Source organism: Bombina bombina, chromosome 9 (genome assembly GCF_027579735.1).
Source record: "Bombina bombina isolate aBomBom1 chromosome 9, aBomBom1.pri, whole genome shotgun sequence".
Classification (NCBI taxonomy): domain Eukaryota; kingdom Metazoa; phylum Chordata; class Amphibia; order Anura; family Bombinatoridae; genus Bombina; species Bombina bombina.
In genome coordinates this window covers 52,829,788-52,842,765 of record NC_069507.1, presented here as the reverse complement: position 1 = coordinate 52,842,765, position 12,978 = coordinate 52,829,788, and the positions used below count along the sequence as shown (strand labels likewise).

Here is a 12,978-nt window from a genome sequence, read left to right as displayed (position 1 = left end):
CCCATGTTTTAGAGTATTTTTAAATACTGGGCTTTAAGTTATTCAACTTTACAATCACTTTAATGACTAATTCATCACAGGATTATTCTACCCTTGTGCTGCTTTTGTTTATAAAGATGAAAGGGCAACTTATTCACCACATGTAGATCATTTTATATCTAATATCCATCATTCATTTATTATGACAGTAGGAATCTTTGTTTCTCGTCTTTTTATATGTCTCTGAAAAATAATACTCGCCCCTGAACCATCTCAGTGTTCTCCACAGAATCATTTCAAAGCCAGGTGGCAATATGAAGTAGCCCGGTGGGGCCGTTTAATACGATGCAATATTATAACATTTTCTGTCACTTATAAATGTTACTTAAAGTGATGGTAAATCCTAGTGTTTGTGAAACGCGGGGATTTACCAGTGTTACAAATAAAGGGGACTTTCAGTCATGAAGTATAAAAAACTTCATGCTCAAAGTACCTTTATTTGCCTGCGAGTTTATGCACTTTCATTCATTAAACTTTACAAAGACACTTATTTTGGTAAACATAACGTCGATCCTCAGCCTGCAGCTTCTGCTTTCTTTAGCAGATTGATGATGTATCTGGCTTCCTCCAGTCGTCGTGTGCCCCCTTTGGCCTCTAACTTGTGAGGCAAGCAACGATTGGAGGAAGCCGGATCGTCATCGATATGCTAATGAAAGCAGGAGCTGTGGGTGGAGGATTGGCATTATGTTTACCATAACACAAAGGTAAGTGTTTAAAAAAAATAAGCGTCTTTTTGTAAAGTTTAATGAATGCAAGTGCCCCTCTTTTTAAATTTTATTTTTAGATACTGGGCACTCATTCATTAAACTTTACAATCACTTTAATGACAAAAACACTAGGATTTACCATCACTTTAAGCTATCCAAAGCACAAACAAATTGCATAATTTAAAGTAAACTGATTTAAATAATAATTTTGAGCAACAAACATTGAAAACGTTTAATATTAGCTTAATATTGGCTTAAAGTTTAGCTGGGGCATCCTCTAAAAAAGTCTCTGGGGGCACACTACTTTGCATTTTATAGTGCACTTCCTTGTATTTAGGTGGCAGTCATAATTATAAATCTTTTCATCATTTGTTTCAGCAAATGTTTTTTTGTTTCTTTTACTCATTAAATCTTTGTCTCATATATTTACTCATGTGCTTAATTTAATATGTAGCAGTATATTACATTGAGTCATTTGTGTTACATTTGTACATTTCTGTAGGCTGACTTCAGAATAGCTGCAACTGGTGTTGTGCTAGACCTGGACAAATCCATCACTGTGGTAAAGAAGTTAAAGCTGATTGGATATCCTTGTAAGATCTACAAGAACACAGCCTTTATCAAGGTACAGAGATCATCAGCTGATAATACGTTATCTCTGTAAGATGAAAATCTGTACTTATTATACCGACTTAATATACTGATTGAGTAACTAAGATACTTGTCTAGGAAGGGGCTATTATGTACATTTATTTTCAACACACAGCACATGCACACATATTTGTATATTAGACATGTACAAGATGTATGTGTATTATGTATATCTATGCATGTGTACGTATTATATTTTAGGTTTTATTCTATTAATATATTATATGATATAATCCCAGGGAGCGACACATTTTATACAAAATGTAATAGCCAGCTGCACTTACTTTTTTCTTTCTGAGCCAGACGAGTGTTTTTGTGCATCGATATATTTGTACAATTAGTAGCCAGAGTAAAAATTGTGAATTACTTATAAACCTTACCTTGTATGTACTACTTTCAGACCTTGTAATAAAATTTGTATTGTTCAGGATTTTTTTCAAACCTGGTATCTTTTTAAAGTATGACCTATGAGATTTTACTGTATGATACCACTGATTAGGGTTAAACTTTGTATTCTGGTCTGTAGTTATGTGAGGGTCTCCTCCATCATCTCTTATCATATCCACTTTGCAATCTCATCTTCTGTGTCCTCTTAGGGGATGTTCAACTCAGCACTTGAAGTGGCCAAGTTTGAAGGAGCCTCTGTGCGCACAGTGAGTGGAATTCGGGGGCAGATTAAGAAGGCCCTGCGAACACCAGTAGGGGCGTTTAGGGGCACCTTTGAAGACAAGCTGCTAATGAGTGGTAGGTTGCCCGGCTGCTTTAGACAGCACAATAAACCTCTTAGGAGCTGTATCTTGTTTTTTTTAATATATATAATCTTGTCTTTTTCTCCTCCTCTCTTTCCCCCTCTCTTTGTCTCACTCTGTCACTTTTCTCTCTCGCATTCTTTCTTTTTCTGCCTCTCTTCTCTCTCACCCATACATTGTTATGGTTGTTGGTGTTGGTTAGTATTTGTTGTATAATACAAATGTTTTCTTTAAAAATACAGCCTTATAATACACCCATGTTGCATCCTTTGTATGTGATTGCAGATATAGTTTTCATGCGCACCTGGTTCCCAGTCACTGTGCCCACTTTCTATAACCCAGTCACCTCCCTATTAAAGCCAGTGGGGCAGAAAGATAGCTGGACTGGCTTGAAAACTGTAGGCCAGCTGCGACATGACCTGGGGATCCGAAACAAGCCGCAGAAGGATTCTCTGTACAAGGTATATATGTGAATCTGCTGCTAATATGATTCTTATCAGTCATTATCATTGTTTTTTGTTTATGATTAACTTAGATCTATTCTGAATGAGATGATAAATATGGTGCTGCACATATTAAATACAGTTGAGATTAAAGGGACACTCGGGTTAAATTAAATTTTCATGATCCAGATACAACATGTAATTTTAAACAACTTTCCAATTTACTTCTATTAAAAAAAAATGTGCACAGTCTTTTATATTTACAATTTTTGAATCACCAGATCCTACTGAGCATGTGCAAGAATTCACAGACTATACGTATATGCATTTGTGATTGGCTGATTGCTATCACATGGTACAAGGGGAGTGGAAATATACATAACTTTGAAATTTGTTATAAAAAAATCTACTACTCATTTGAAGTTCAGACTAAGTGCTATTGCATTGTCTTGTTATCTTGCATTTGTTGATTATGCAAATCTAATGTTTGTCTTTTGTTGGTATATTCACTTTATATATCAGCTATTAAGTGTTTGCATTCTAAAAGATCTGCACACAAAATAAATGTTTTAAAAGCATTTACAAGTGGCATTTTGTGAGCAAAATTTGCATTATTTTGCAGCTCTGGGACATCTTGAGTGTCTTTGCTTTGGCCAGTTAGGTTTTGCTAACAAAATGACACTTAGCTCCTCCAGATGACGCAGAGTGGGGGAGGTTTGGCTGTTGAAAACATTTGCAGCAAGCATTGTGTTACTGTTTTAATAAAGATTTAACATTTTGCTGATATGCTAATTTATTGTAAGACTACAGAAAAGCCTTGTAATAGCAAAGTGTTTCTTGTACCTTTAAGTGTAACCATCATAATTGGTCTTGCTTTTATATATAAATGACATGCTTAAAGGGACATTGTTCTGTATTTTTTTTCCCTTTAATGTGTTTCCAATGACTGGTTATACCAGCTGCAGAGTATAAGTAATTGTTTCTTTATTTTTGTATATGAAATATCTGTTTTTGTTACTTGAAAGTGATGTAGCATAACTGTAAAAAGCTGACAGGAGAATATCACCTGATCATCTCTATGTAAAAAAAGGAAGATATTTAACCTCACAATTTCCTCTTAGCGCATCAGAGTAAATGCTGTGTAAAAAGTTATACTCAGCTGCTCCCAGCTGCAGGTAAAAAAAAAAGAGGAAGAAATGAACAGCAGCCAATCGGCATCAACAGTGCTGAGGTCATGAACTCTTTTACTGTGATCTCATGAGATTTCACTTAACTTTCATGAGATTTCATAGTAAACTTCCTTAAACTGAATAGGGAAATAACATGAGTGTGCATGAAACTCGCTCCCTTGCCTGACATACTGATTTGCTGCTTAAAGTCTTTTACAATGGGATTTGGGACATTTTGAGGTAAAATATCTTTCTTTTTTACATAGAGATGTTCAGGTGATATTTTCGAGTCAGTTTTTTTACAGCTATGCTGCATCACTTTCAAGTGTTTCCATATTTGGGTATCATGGCCCTCTAAGTATAGAAACTATCAGTATAGATAGGGACACCACAGGAAAAATCAGCTACTTCAAATGCCGAAATAAATACATTACCTATTTGTAAACAATTTTAATACACTCCAACAGGTAAAATGTTTAATTGGAAACAAATTAAAGGGAAGCAAAATTTGTGGTACACTGTCTCTTTAAAGGACCATTATGGTGATTGCATCTCTAATCTATTAGAGCATGTAATTTAAAGACTATCGACCCTACACTGTGTGTTTAACTCCCGCAAAGGGGTTAACGCATAGTAGAAATACTTATAAGGACTTGCAGAGCACTGCTGGCCCTTAGCATAAAATGCCACTGGTCCAATCAGCAGTATTAGTTGCACAACCTAGCTGTGTACCTAGCGCTGCTGAATGGATCAGTGACATTTTCTGCTGTAGTCCTGAGCTGTATTTCTACTGTGTGGTTAACCTTTTTGTGGGTTTAAAACAAAGTAGTGTAGGGTCAATCGTCATTAAGTTACATTCTCTAATGGATTAGAGCATATGTCATTTTTTGACTATAATAGCCCTTTTAGTTCATCTTTCACATTTTTATGTTTGAAAAGAACAGTGTGGGGAAATGTTGAGGAATCAGAACTACATATGTATTGTTGTAAATGGACTGTTTGCATGGTGACAAGTACTTTCTTACTGCTTTGGCTGCTGTAGAATTGACTTTCTCCCTCTTTCCCGTTCCAGCCAATCGTAAGACAAGTGAGACATTTCAACCCACTCCACGTCCCCAAAGATCTGCAGAAAGCCTTGCCATTTAAGAGCAAGCAAAAAGTAATGGAAAAGAAGGGCAAATTGTCCCGGGACAAAATTCGTCCGGCTGTGATCCGTGAGCCTCACGAAAAAAAGGTAGTTATCATCAACCTATGTGTTACCTTTGAGTTCAAAGTCTCTTATGTTGGCTTCTCTAACAATGCAATTTGATTATTTAAACAAACCTTTGTTACTAATTTATGTTGAAGTGATAGGAACTATTTATATTTAAGGTGGAATATCTGCGTATTGTACATTTTGTCTCTGGGTTTAAAATGACTACTGGTTTTGTTTTAGGTTAGTCTTATTCTGAGTCTATATATTTTTCTTTGATTTTTAATTATTTAAAAAAATTATGTACATTTCCGCTTTAACTTTAAATAGGGTATATATTTAAATGTTTCAAATAATGTCAATAAGTCCCAGATATGGATGAATCTGTTTTGAAGGACCTGATCATTTCTAAGCAATGTTCTATAACTTATCATACTTGTTGCTACGGATACTATTTTATTTTTAAACAAAGGTATCCCCCATGAACTGTAAATTATCGCTACAGCTAAAGGGGCCTGTATTAAAGGGACACTCAGGTCAAATTAAATTAAAACAACTTTCCAATTTACTTCCATTAAAAAAAATGTGCACATTCTTTTATATTTACACTTTTTGAGTCACCAGCTCCTACTGAGCATGTGCAAGAATTAACTGACTATACGTATATGCATTTGTGATTGGCTGATTGCTATCACATGGTACAGGGGGAGTGGAAATATACATAACTTTGAAATTTGTTAGAAAAAAATCTACTATTCATTTGAAATTCAGAGTAAATGCTATTGTATTGTCTTGTTATCTTGCGTTTGTTGATTATGCAAATCTACTGTGTTTAATGGTCCTTTAATACAGTTAAATGGACATATTACATATTAAAGAGCAGCAACATATTTATTTTTTGTTAAAAGGGTTAAGTAAAAGCTGTTTCAATTCAAGGTGAAGCTGAAAGAAGTGTATGCTTATTCACAACAGAACCTATTTGGTACTCTACTGCTTACTGGCTGACAGGGACAACTCCCACAGCAAAAAAAAAACAAAAAACAAAAAAAACTTTATTCAGAACTTCCAAAAACTTACATGTTGGGCAGTGTCATGGTGACATGTAAATCTCATTACTTTTTATTAAGCAAGTTTATAAGACTTACTAACAAATATAGTGCAATATCCTTTTAAGTAGAGTTCTAAAAACCCAGCATATTATAATTGTCAAATTCTTTACCACTGGGTAAATGAGTAGGGGGTTACACACTCTGATTCATAGTGATAAAGAAATATAACAGATATATAAAACTGATTCTTCCCAAAAGCAAATACAAGAGGAGACAAGCCGTGCTCCATAGGATTTACATTCAAACGGTAAACAAATAGTTTATCACTCACTTATGAGATGATAAAAAAAGTTAACCAGTAAAACCCAGATCTCCTAATCATTGATATGGAACACATTTAGACAAAGGTATGTAAAGAACCGGAAGCACTATATGTTTGTTTTTCACCTTTGTGCGCATATGATAAACACGCTACATTCTCAAGCAGTATATGAGATATTGTATAAATGATCCTGTTTGCACTTTGAACAAAATAAATGCTGTTGAACAGTATATGAATATTTACATCCAACCAAATTACGGCGCATTTCATTGAGTATCACCATATGGAAAAGAAGTTATACCTGCACCTGAATAAGATTAAAACAATATAAAAAATAAACAGGTATACTTGCCTACCACTCCTCCCCAGTCATGGGCGTGCTGTCTTGTCACAGTGCGCCCAGTCACACCATTGAACTAAATGTAGTGTGCTCCTGTGATGGGTAAAGCAGCCTACATCTGCAGGAGTGCGCTACATTTAGTTCAGTGCTGGGAACGGACGAGCTGTGATTACACAGTGCACCCGGGAGGCACTTTTGAGAATTTTTTTTAGAAGAGGTTGGATCAGAGCGGAAGGTAAATATACCTTTGTGGGGGTTAAAAATTCTTTCACATCGATTAACTCATGGGGGCGGAGCCTGGCCACGCAGGTGAATGGCCGCTTGTGTGTGAAGCTCCGGCACCGGGACTACTCCTTTTGTGCACTAACTAAGGGTTACAGACCTCGACCAAAGATTTTTTTCATGCAAATTGTGGACAAGGATATGCCCAGCAAAGGTGGAGGTGACCGAAAGATCCGACATGGGCACTTGAGCAGATCCGTCACAACGCTAAAAGTCGTCACCGATACCTAAGGGCATCGCCATCTGGTAAGAACTGACACACTGACTACACCGGGACAATAAGCGCTGCTAAAGCCCAAACACCAGGCATACTAATTCTGACGGCCGTCAAACCTTGCGGCAGCTGCTTACTAAAACCGACAAAATTAAAGTTTCGCCGCCATTACGGCCTAGCTAAAAGGTGATACTGAAGTATTTGGAGCGGAGGCAGGCTCACTCACAATGGAGCGTTCAAGCCTCTTAATAACTGAAACAAGTCCCCCTACACTGAACAATGTTTAGAGAAGGCACCCCATAATCCGGTCACAAGACGATGTAGAAAAACTAAACAGATTTGGGAAATAACTTTGAGGAGAGAGGCCTTGTTTTTATCACTGCCCCCAAGCAGGGCACCTTTCATAAATTTTTGGATATAAAGGAACAGAGAAGATTGAGTCAGTAACGCAAACAGTGAATTAATTTTTATTGTGTTGTAATCCTCTCCCACGTGCATACAATTTGCAGAGGCCTCACTACAAATTCAACATGACATCTAAAGCTAAAAATAAAGCTGACAAAGCGGCCAAATCGCACTCACAGCTTACTTCTTCAGTGAGCAATTTTTTCCAATGCCCTACAAATAATCAAAAAGAGGGAGACACACACAGCCAAGATTCACCAAGTATAGAAACCTCTGCGAATTCAGCCACAGACATCTCATGGTCTTATGCCACGCAGATTAAAGCAGACATAGCTAACCTACCCACCAAAGCTGACTTTGATGCTCTTAAGGACTTAATAACAAAAGATCTAGCAAACATGAAGCAGAATTTAAATGAAATGGGGCAGAGAATTGAATATGTAGAAGAAACACAAGAGACTATGAATACTTTATTTGATGGCGTAACCACACAGGTTAATATACATCATGCTCAGATGGAGACCTTGCAAGATAAGATAGAGGAGCTGGACAATAGGGGGCGCCGTAATAACCTGAGGATCAGGGGCGTCCCTGAAACCGTTTCACATTTAGATATCCCTAATTATCTACAGGGTCTGTTTAAACTTCTCTTGGATGATCAATCAATTCCTGACATAGAACTGGACAGAGCGCATAGGGCCCTCAGACCGCCCCCACCTCCAAACGCCCCGCCACGAGATATAATCCTAAGATTCCTACGCTACGCAGAAAAAGAAAAGATTTGGCAGGCAGCCCGTACCACCCCTACTATCCAATATGTGGACCATAAGCTACAAATTTTTATGGACCTTAGCCCAGCTACTATACAAAGAAGGAGAGAAGTAAGGTTTATTACTAAAGTGTTGCAGGAGCAACGAATACGATACCGCTGGGGCTATCCGTTCAGTTTAATTGTGACTCACGAGGGGCGTACAATTATCTATAAAACAGAAGAGGATCTACCTGCCCTAGCAGAAGATTTGAAACTCTCTTTTCGACGGCCGCATCCTTCAGATGTAGGGAAGGAAGAAACCAGACAACGCATACAGCCTAACCAAGACTCAATTCAGAGGTGGACCAAAGTACCACCAAAAAGAAGGAAGGCAAAAGATCTAGAACAACCATCAAGCCCTGAAGTGGAAGTGGACTCTTAAATTCTCAGCTCTGGTGAACTGACCAAGTAATGGGTGAGATCAATCTAATTTACTCTTCCTTTTTTCCTTTACTAAAAGATTATAAACATTCCCAGAAGTTATGGAGCGTTCATTATAATAGACAATGACTTTCCCGGGCCATGGCTTTAGTCGTAGCTCCAAATTGACATTCACCTCCCAGGTGCCCGTTGGAAGAACAATTACACTACTATGCCTACTTAGTGAGCATAGACAGCTCACCCAATGAACCTCCCATTATGGACAACAGTCTTGTGACCATGTTTAATGTTTAAAGTTTAAAAATTAACGTTAATATTTATGTTTACACTTTTCTGCCTTTTTTTCACATACCCTTAGGTTGAAAGAAATTCAGAAATTTACATGTTTAAGGAGTGGTCCTGGACACACTCCCCATCTATATTATGGCCCTGAGAGATGGTTCTCTCAAAGGGACAAAGATTTTGTTTACTGTTTATTGTTATTTATTTTTATGCTTAAATTTTAGTTTTAATCTTATAATCAAATGTCATAGAGTGAATCAACTGCAATACAAATATAGCTGCACAAGGGATAAGATGATAGTTGAATGGAACTGGGAATATATACAATGCTGCACACATGTACCTCTTTCTGGGAATGTCATACCATCACTTAAGAAGCCACCACTTAGCATAGTCACTTTTAAAACCTTGAGAATGGGTGGAGGAAGGGAAACTAGTTAAAATGTTATGCATAAAGAGCAATCTCCACTTCCTTACAACTAACACAAAGGGACTTAACAGCCAGTACAAAAGAAATATAGCACTGAAAGACCTCAAACAGAAAAAGGGAGAGGTGATCTTTTTACAAGAGACACATTTTATTAGAGGTAGGGAACCCAGGACCTTTACATATAAATTTGGAGACTCATATTACGCCTCGAACACTGCCAAAACAAATGGGGTTGCCATCCTAATAAAGAGGGGTATCCCATTCACACTGACTAGGAAAATCGCGAACAAACAGGGGCGATATCTCATTTTAATAGGGAAACTTTTTAACTCAGTGGTCACCCTGGTGAATGTTTATGCCCCAAATTTAAAACAAGATAACTTTTTTAAACATTTATCTAATCTGTTATTGCAACTAGCTAAGGGGGCGGTGGTCATGGGGGGGGATTTTAATATTACAATGAACCCCAAACTAGATAACTCTAACCATACCTCTTCTACTCCTCACCGGGTGATTAACTCTGTTAAAGTACAACTGAAAGATCTTGCCCTACATGATGCCTGGAGGGTACTTTATCCCGATAGGAAAGAATATACTTTTTTCTCCAATCCACATCAAAGACACTCACGCATTGACTACATAATGGTAGATGTCACCAACCTAGCTAGAGTCACACGATTAAGAATACTACCAAATTCATGGTCTGACCATTCTATAGTTAGCTGCGAGTTTAACTGGCCACATATCCCCTGCAGACAACACTCATGGAGATTGGAGGAAAGCATACTGGGTGACCCAACCATTATCCAACGCTTAGAAAAATCAATAACGGAATATTTTACTATTAACACGACCGCGACCCCCAAGACAGACATCAGAATGGTATGGGAGGCACACAAGACTGTAATAAGGGGGGAGATAATTAGTATTCAATCCCACCAAACCAAACAGACAAATAGGGCCATCAACGAGTTATTACAGAAAAACATAGAGAATCAGACTCTACAGATTTAGATCTGCAGCAGAAAATAACTGAATGTAGGGAGGCAGTTAATTCACTTATGGGAAAGGAATGCAAGAGACAGACATTTAGATTGCGACAAAAATACTATGAAGGAGATAACAAATGTGGCCCAATTCTAGCCAGGAAATTAAAAAGAAAAATAAATAGGAGTTACATCCTGACACTTAAAAATATCCACAATAAGGAAGTATACACCTCAGACAAAATAGCTGAAGCCTTTAGGACATATTACGAACGTTTATACAACTTGGAAAGCTTACATACTGATAGCCCTGACCATGAAAGGTATATTCAGAACTATCTAAGAAATATCCCTTTACCTCAGCTAACGCTAGACCAGAATAACACTCTTAAAGCCCCTATAACCCCTGTAGAGATAAAGGAAGTTATTTCCCAACTCCCATCAAATAAAGCCCCAGGTCCCGATGGATTTACTAACAACTATTTTAAAAAATATAGAAATATTCTGATCCCACACATGGTGTCCCTGTTCAATGATATAACAGAGGAGGTCCCATTTCCACAGCTTAATTTAGAAGCATATATTACGGTGCTCCCGAAACCGGGCAAACCACCAGATAGGCCAGAGAACTTCCGCCCAATTTCGCTGTTAAACACTGACTTGAAAATATATTCAAAGATATTGGCTAACAGATTAGGGTTAGTCCTACCGTCCATCATAAGTAACGATCAGGTGGGTTTTATACAGGCCCGAGAGGCAAAAGATAACACAGTACGGGCAATCCATCTTGTCAACTATGTACAAAGTAACAAAATACCAACAGTGGTGGTCTCCACTGACGCGGAGAAAGCTTTCGACCGCGTCAGTTAGCTTTTTCTTAGGAGGATTCTCCAGAAATTTGGTATATGCGATAGTTTTATTTCAAAAATAATGGCCCTGTATACCTCTCCAACAGCTAAAGTTAGGGTGAATGGCATATTCTCAGGGAAACTAGACATCTCCAATGGAACGAGGCAGGGATGCCCTTTGTCGCCCCTACTGTTCGCGTGCGTAGTAGAAGCATTGGCAGCTAAGATAAGGCTAAATAGGGACATCCTAGGCATCACAATAGCAGATAGGGAACATAAGACTTTACTATTCGCAGATGATGTGCTGTTTTTCCTAACCTCCCCAGCCGAGACTATTTCCCATTTGTTGGAAGAGTTGGATAGCTTCCATTTGGCATCCAACTTTTTGATTAATAAAAACAAATCTGAAATGCTACCCATTCAGTGTGAAGGACATACACTGGAACGGATTAGGGGGTTATGCCCGTTCCGAATCCAGAGAAATAGCCTAAAATACCTAGGGATAATGCTAGCCCCCTCTGAAAAGGAGATGTTTGCACTTAACTACAAAACCCTACAAAGGACCCTCATTGCAGACATGTCTTCATGGCGCTCCCAACACATAACGTGGCTAGGTAGAATCCAGGCCACAAAGATGAATGTTCTGCCTCGGATACTATATATACTCCAGACAGTACCAATTACTATCCCTTCTAATTTCTTAGATACCCTACAGAAAGTAATATTCGATTATATTTGGGACAGAAGAAAAGCTAGAATAAATAAAAAAATTATGTGCATGCACGTCAGGGATGGCGGCTTGGGAGTTCCTAACTTGACGAAATATAGACAGGCTGTCTTCTTGCAAAGAGTGATAGACTGGTATACAAATTACGAACACAAGGCATGGGTGAGGCTGGAACATGATATCACAGAACAGAGACACCTGGGGGCATTATGTTGGCAGAGACGGGCGACCTTTCCAGATAAAATCACACAAAATACACTTATTCTAGAAACGATGAAAGTGTGGGATAGGATCCTGATTGAATATCCACACATCTCATCCAGGTTCTCTCCCTTGACTCCGCTTACCGATAATATAGACTTCCCCCCCGGGGATGGGCCTCCTCAGACAAGCCCCTGACACAGAAAATAATAGAGTAATCATGATGGTGCATTTAGGGAACGAACAGCATCTATATACTAGCCCTGAACTGATGGAGTCAGGCCTCATGGCATTCAGTAATTGGTTTGTCTTGAGACAGTGCCACTCTTATATTTATAAACATAAAGATAGGAATAACTTTCTACGCACACTAACCCCGTTTGAGGCCCTATGCAACTCTAAGGCTCCCGTTAGAAGAGCTCTCTCATTAACCTATGCCCTTCTACAGTCCACAACAAATAGCCCATATTATATTGATAGTTGGGAGAAAGAACTGGGGATCGACTTGACCGACACAGACAGAACACTAATATTCTCGACAGTGACTAGAATTTCTGCATCCAGCAGATTGATTGAGATGAATTTAAAAATAATTCAGAGATGGTACCTTACCCCTGCCAGACTTCATAAACTATTCCCCACTCGTAGCGATAGATGTTGGAGATGCGGAGTACATTTAGGTACTATGTCCCATATATGGTGGACATGTCCACTAATAGTGGGAATATGGAGAGAAGTAGCATGTGAGAT

General features: G+C 38.2%; 1 protein-coding gene across 2 annotated transcripts in view; it reads left to right on the top strand.

Moving 5' to 3' along the window:
* Positions 1–12,978, top strand: part of BMS1 (BMS1 ribosome biogenesis factor) — a 48,495-nt gene that overhangs the window by 31,718 nt on the left and 3,799 nt on the right. For both annotated transcript variants that reach the window (XM_053692095.1, XM_053692094.1), the window contains exons 19-22: positions 1,249–1,371; positions 1,994–2,141; positions 2,432–2,607; positions 4,831–4,992. In XM_053692095.1, the coding sequence (XP_053548070.1) occupies positions 1,249–1,371; positions 1,994–2,141; positions 2,432–2,607; positions 4,831–4,992 (609 nt within the window). The remainder of the gene's footprint in view (positions 1–1,248; positions 1,372–1,993; positions 2,142–2,431; positions 2,608–4,830; positions 4,993–12,978) is intronic.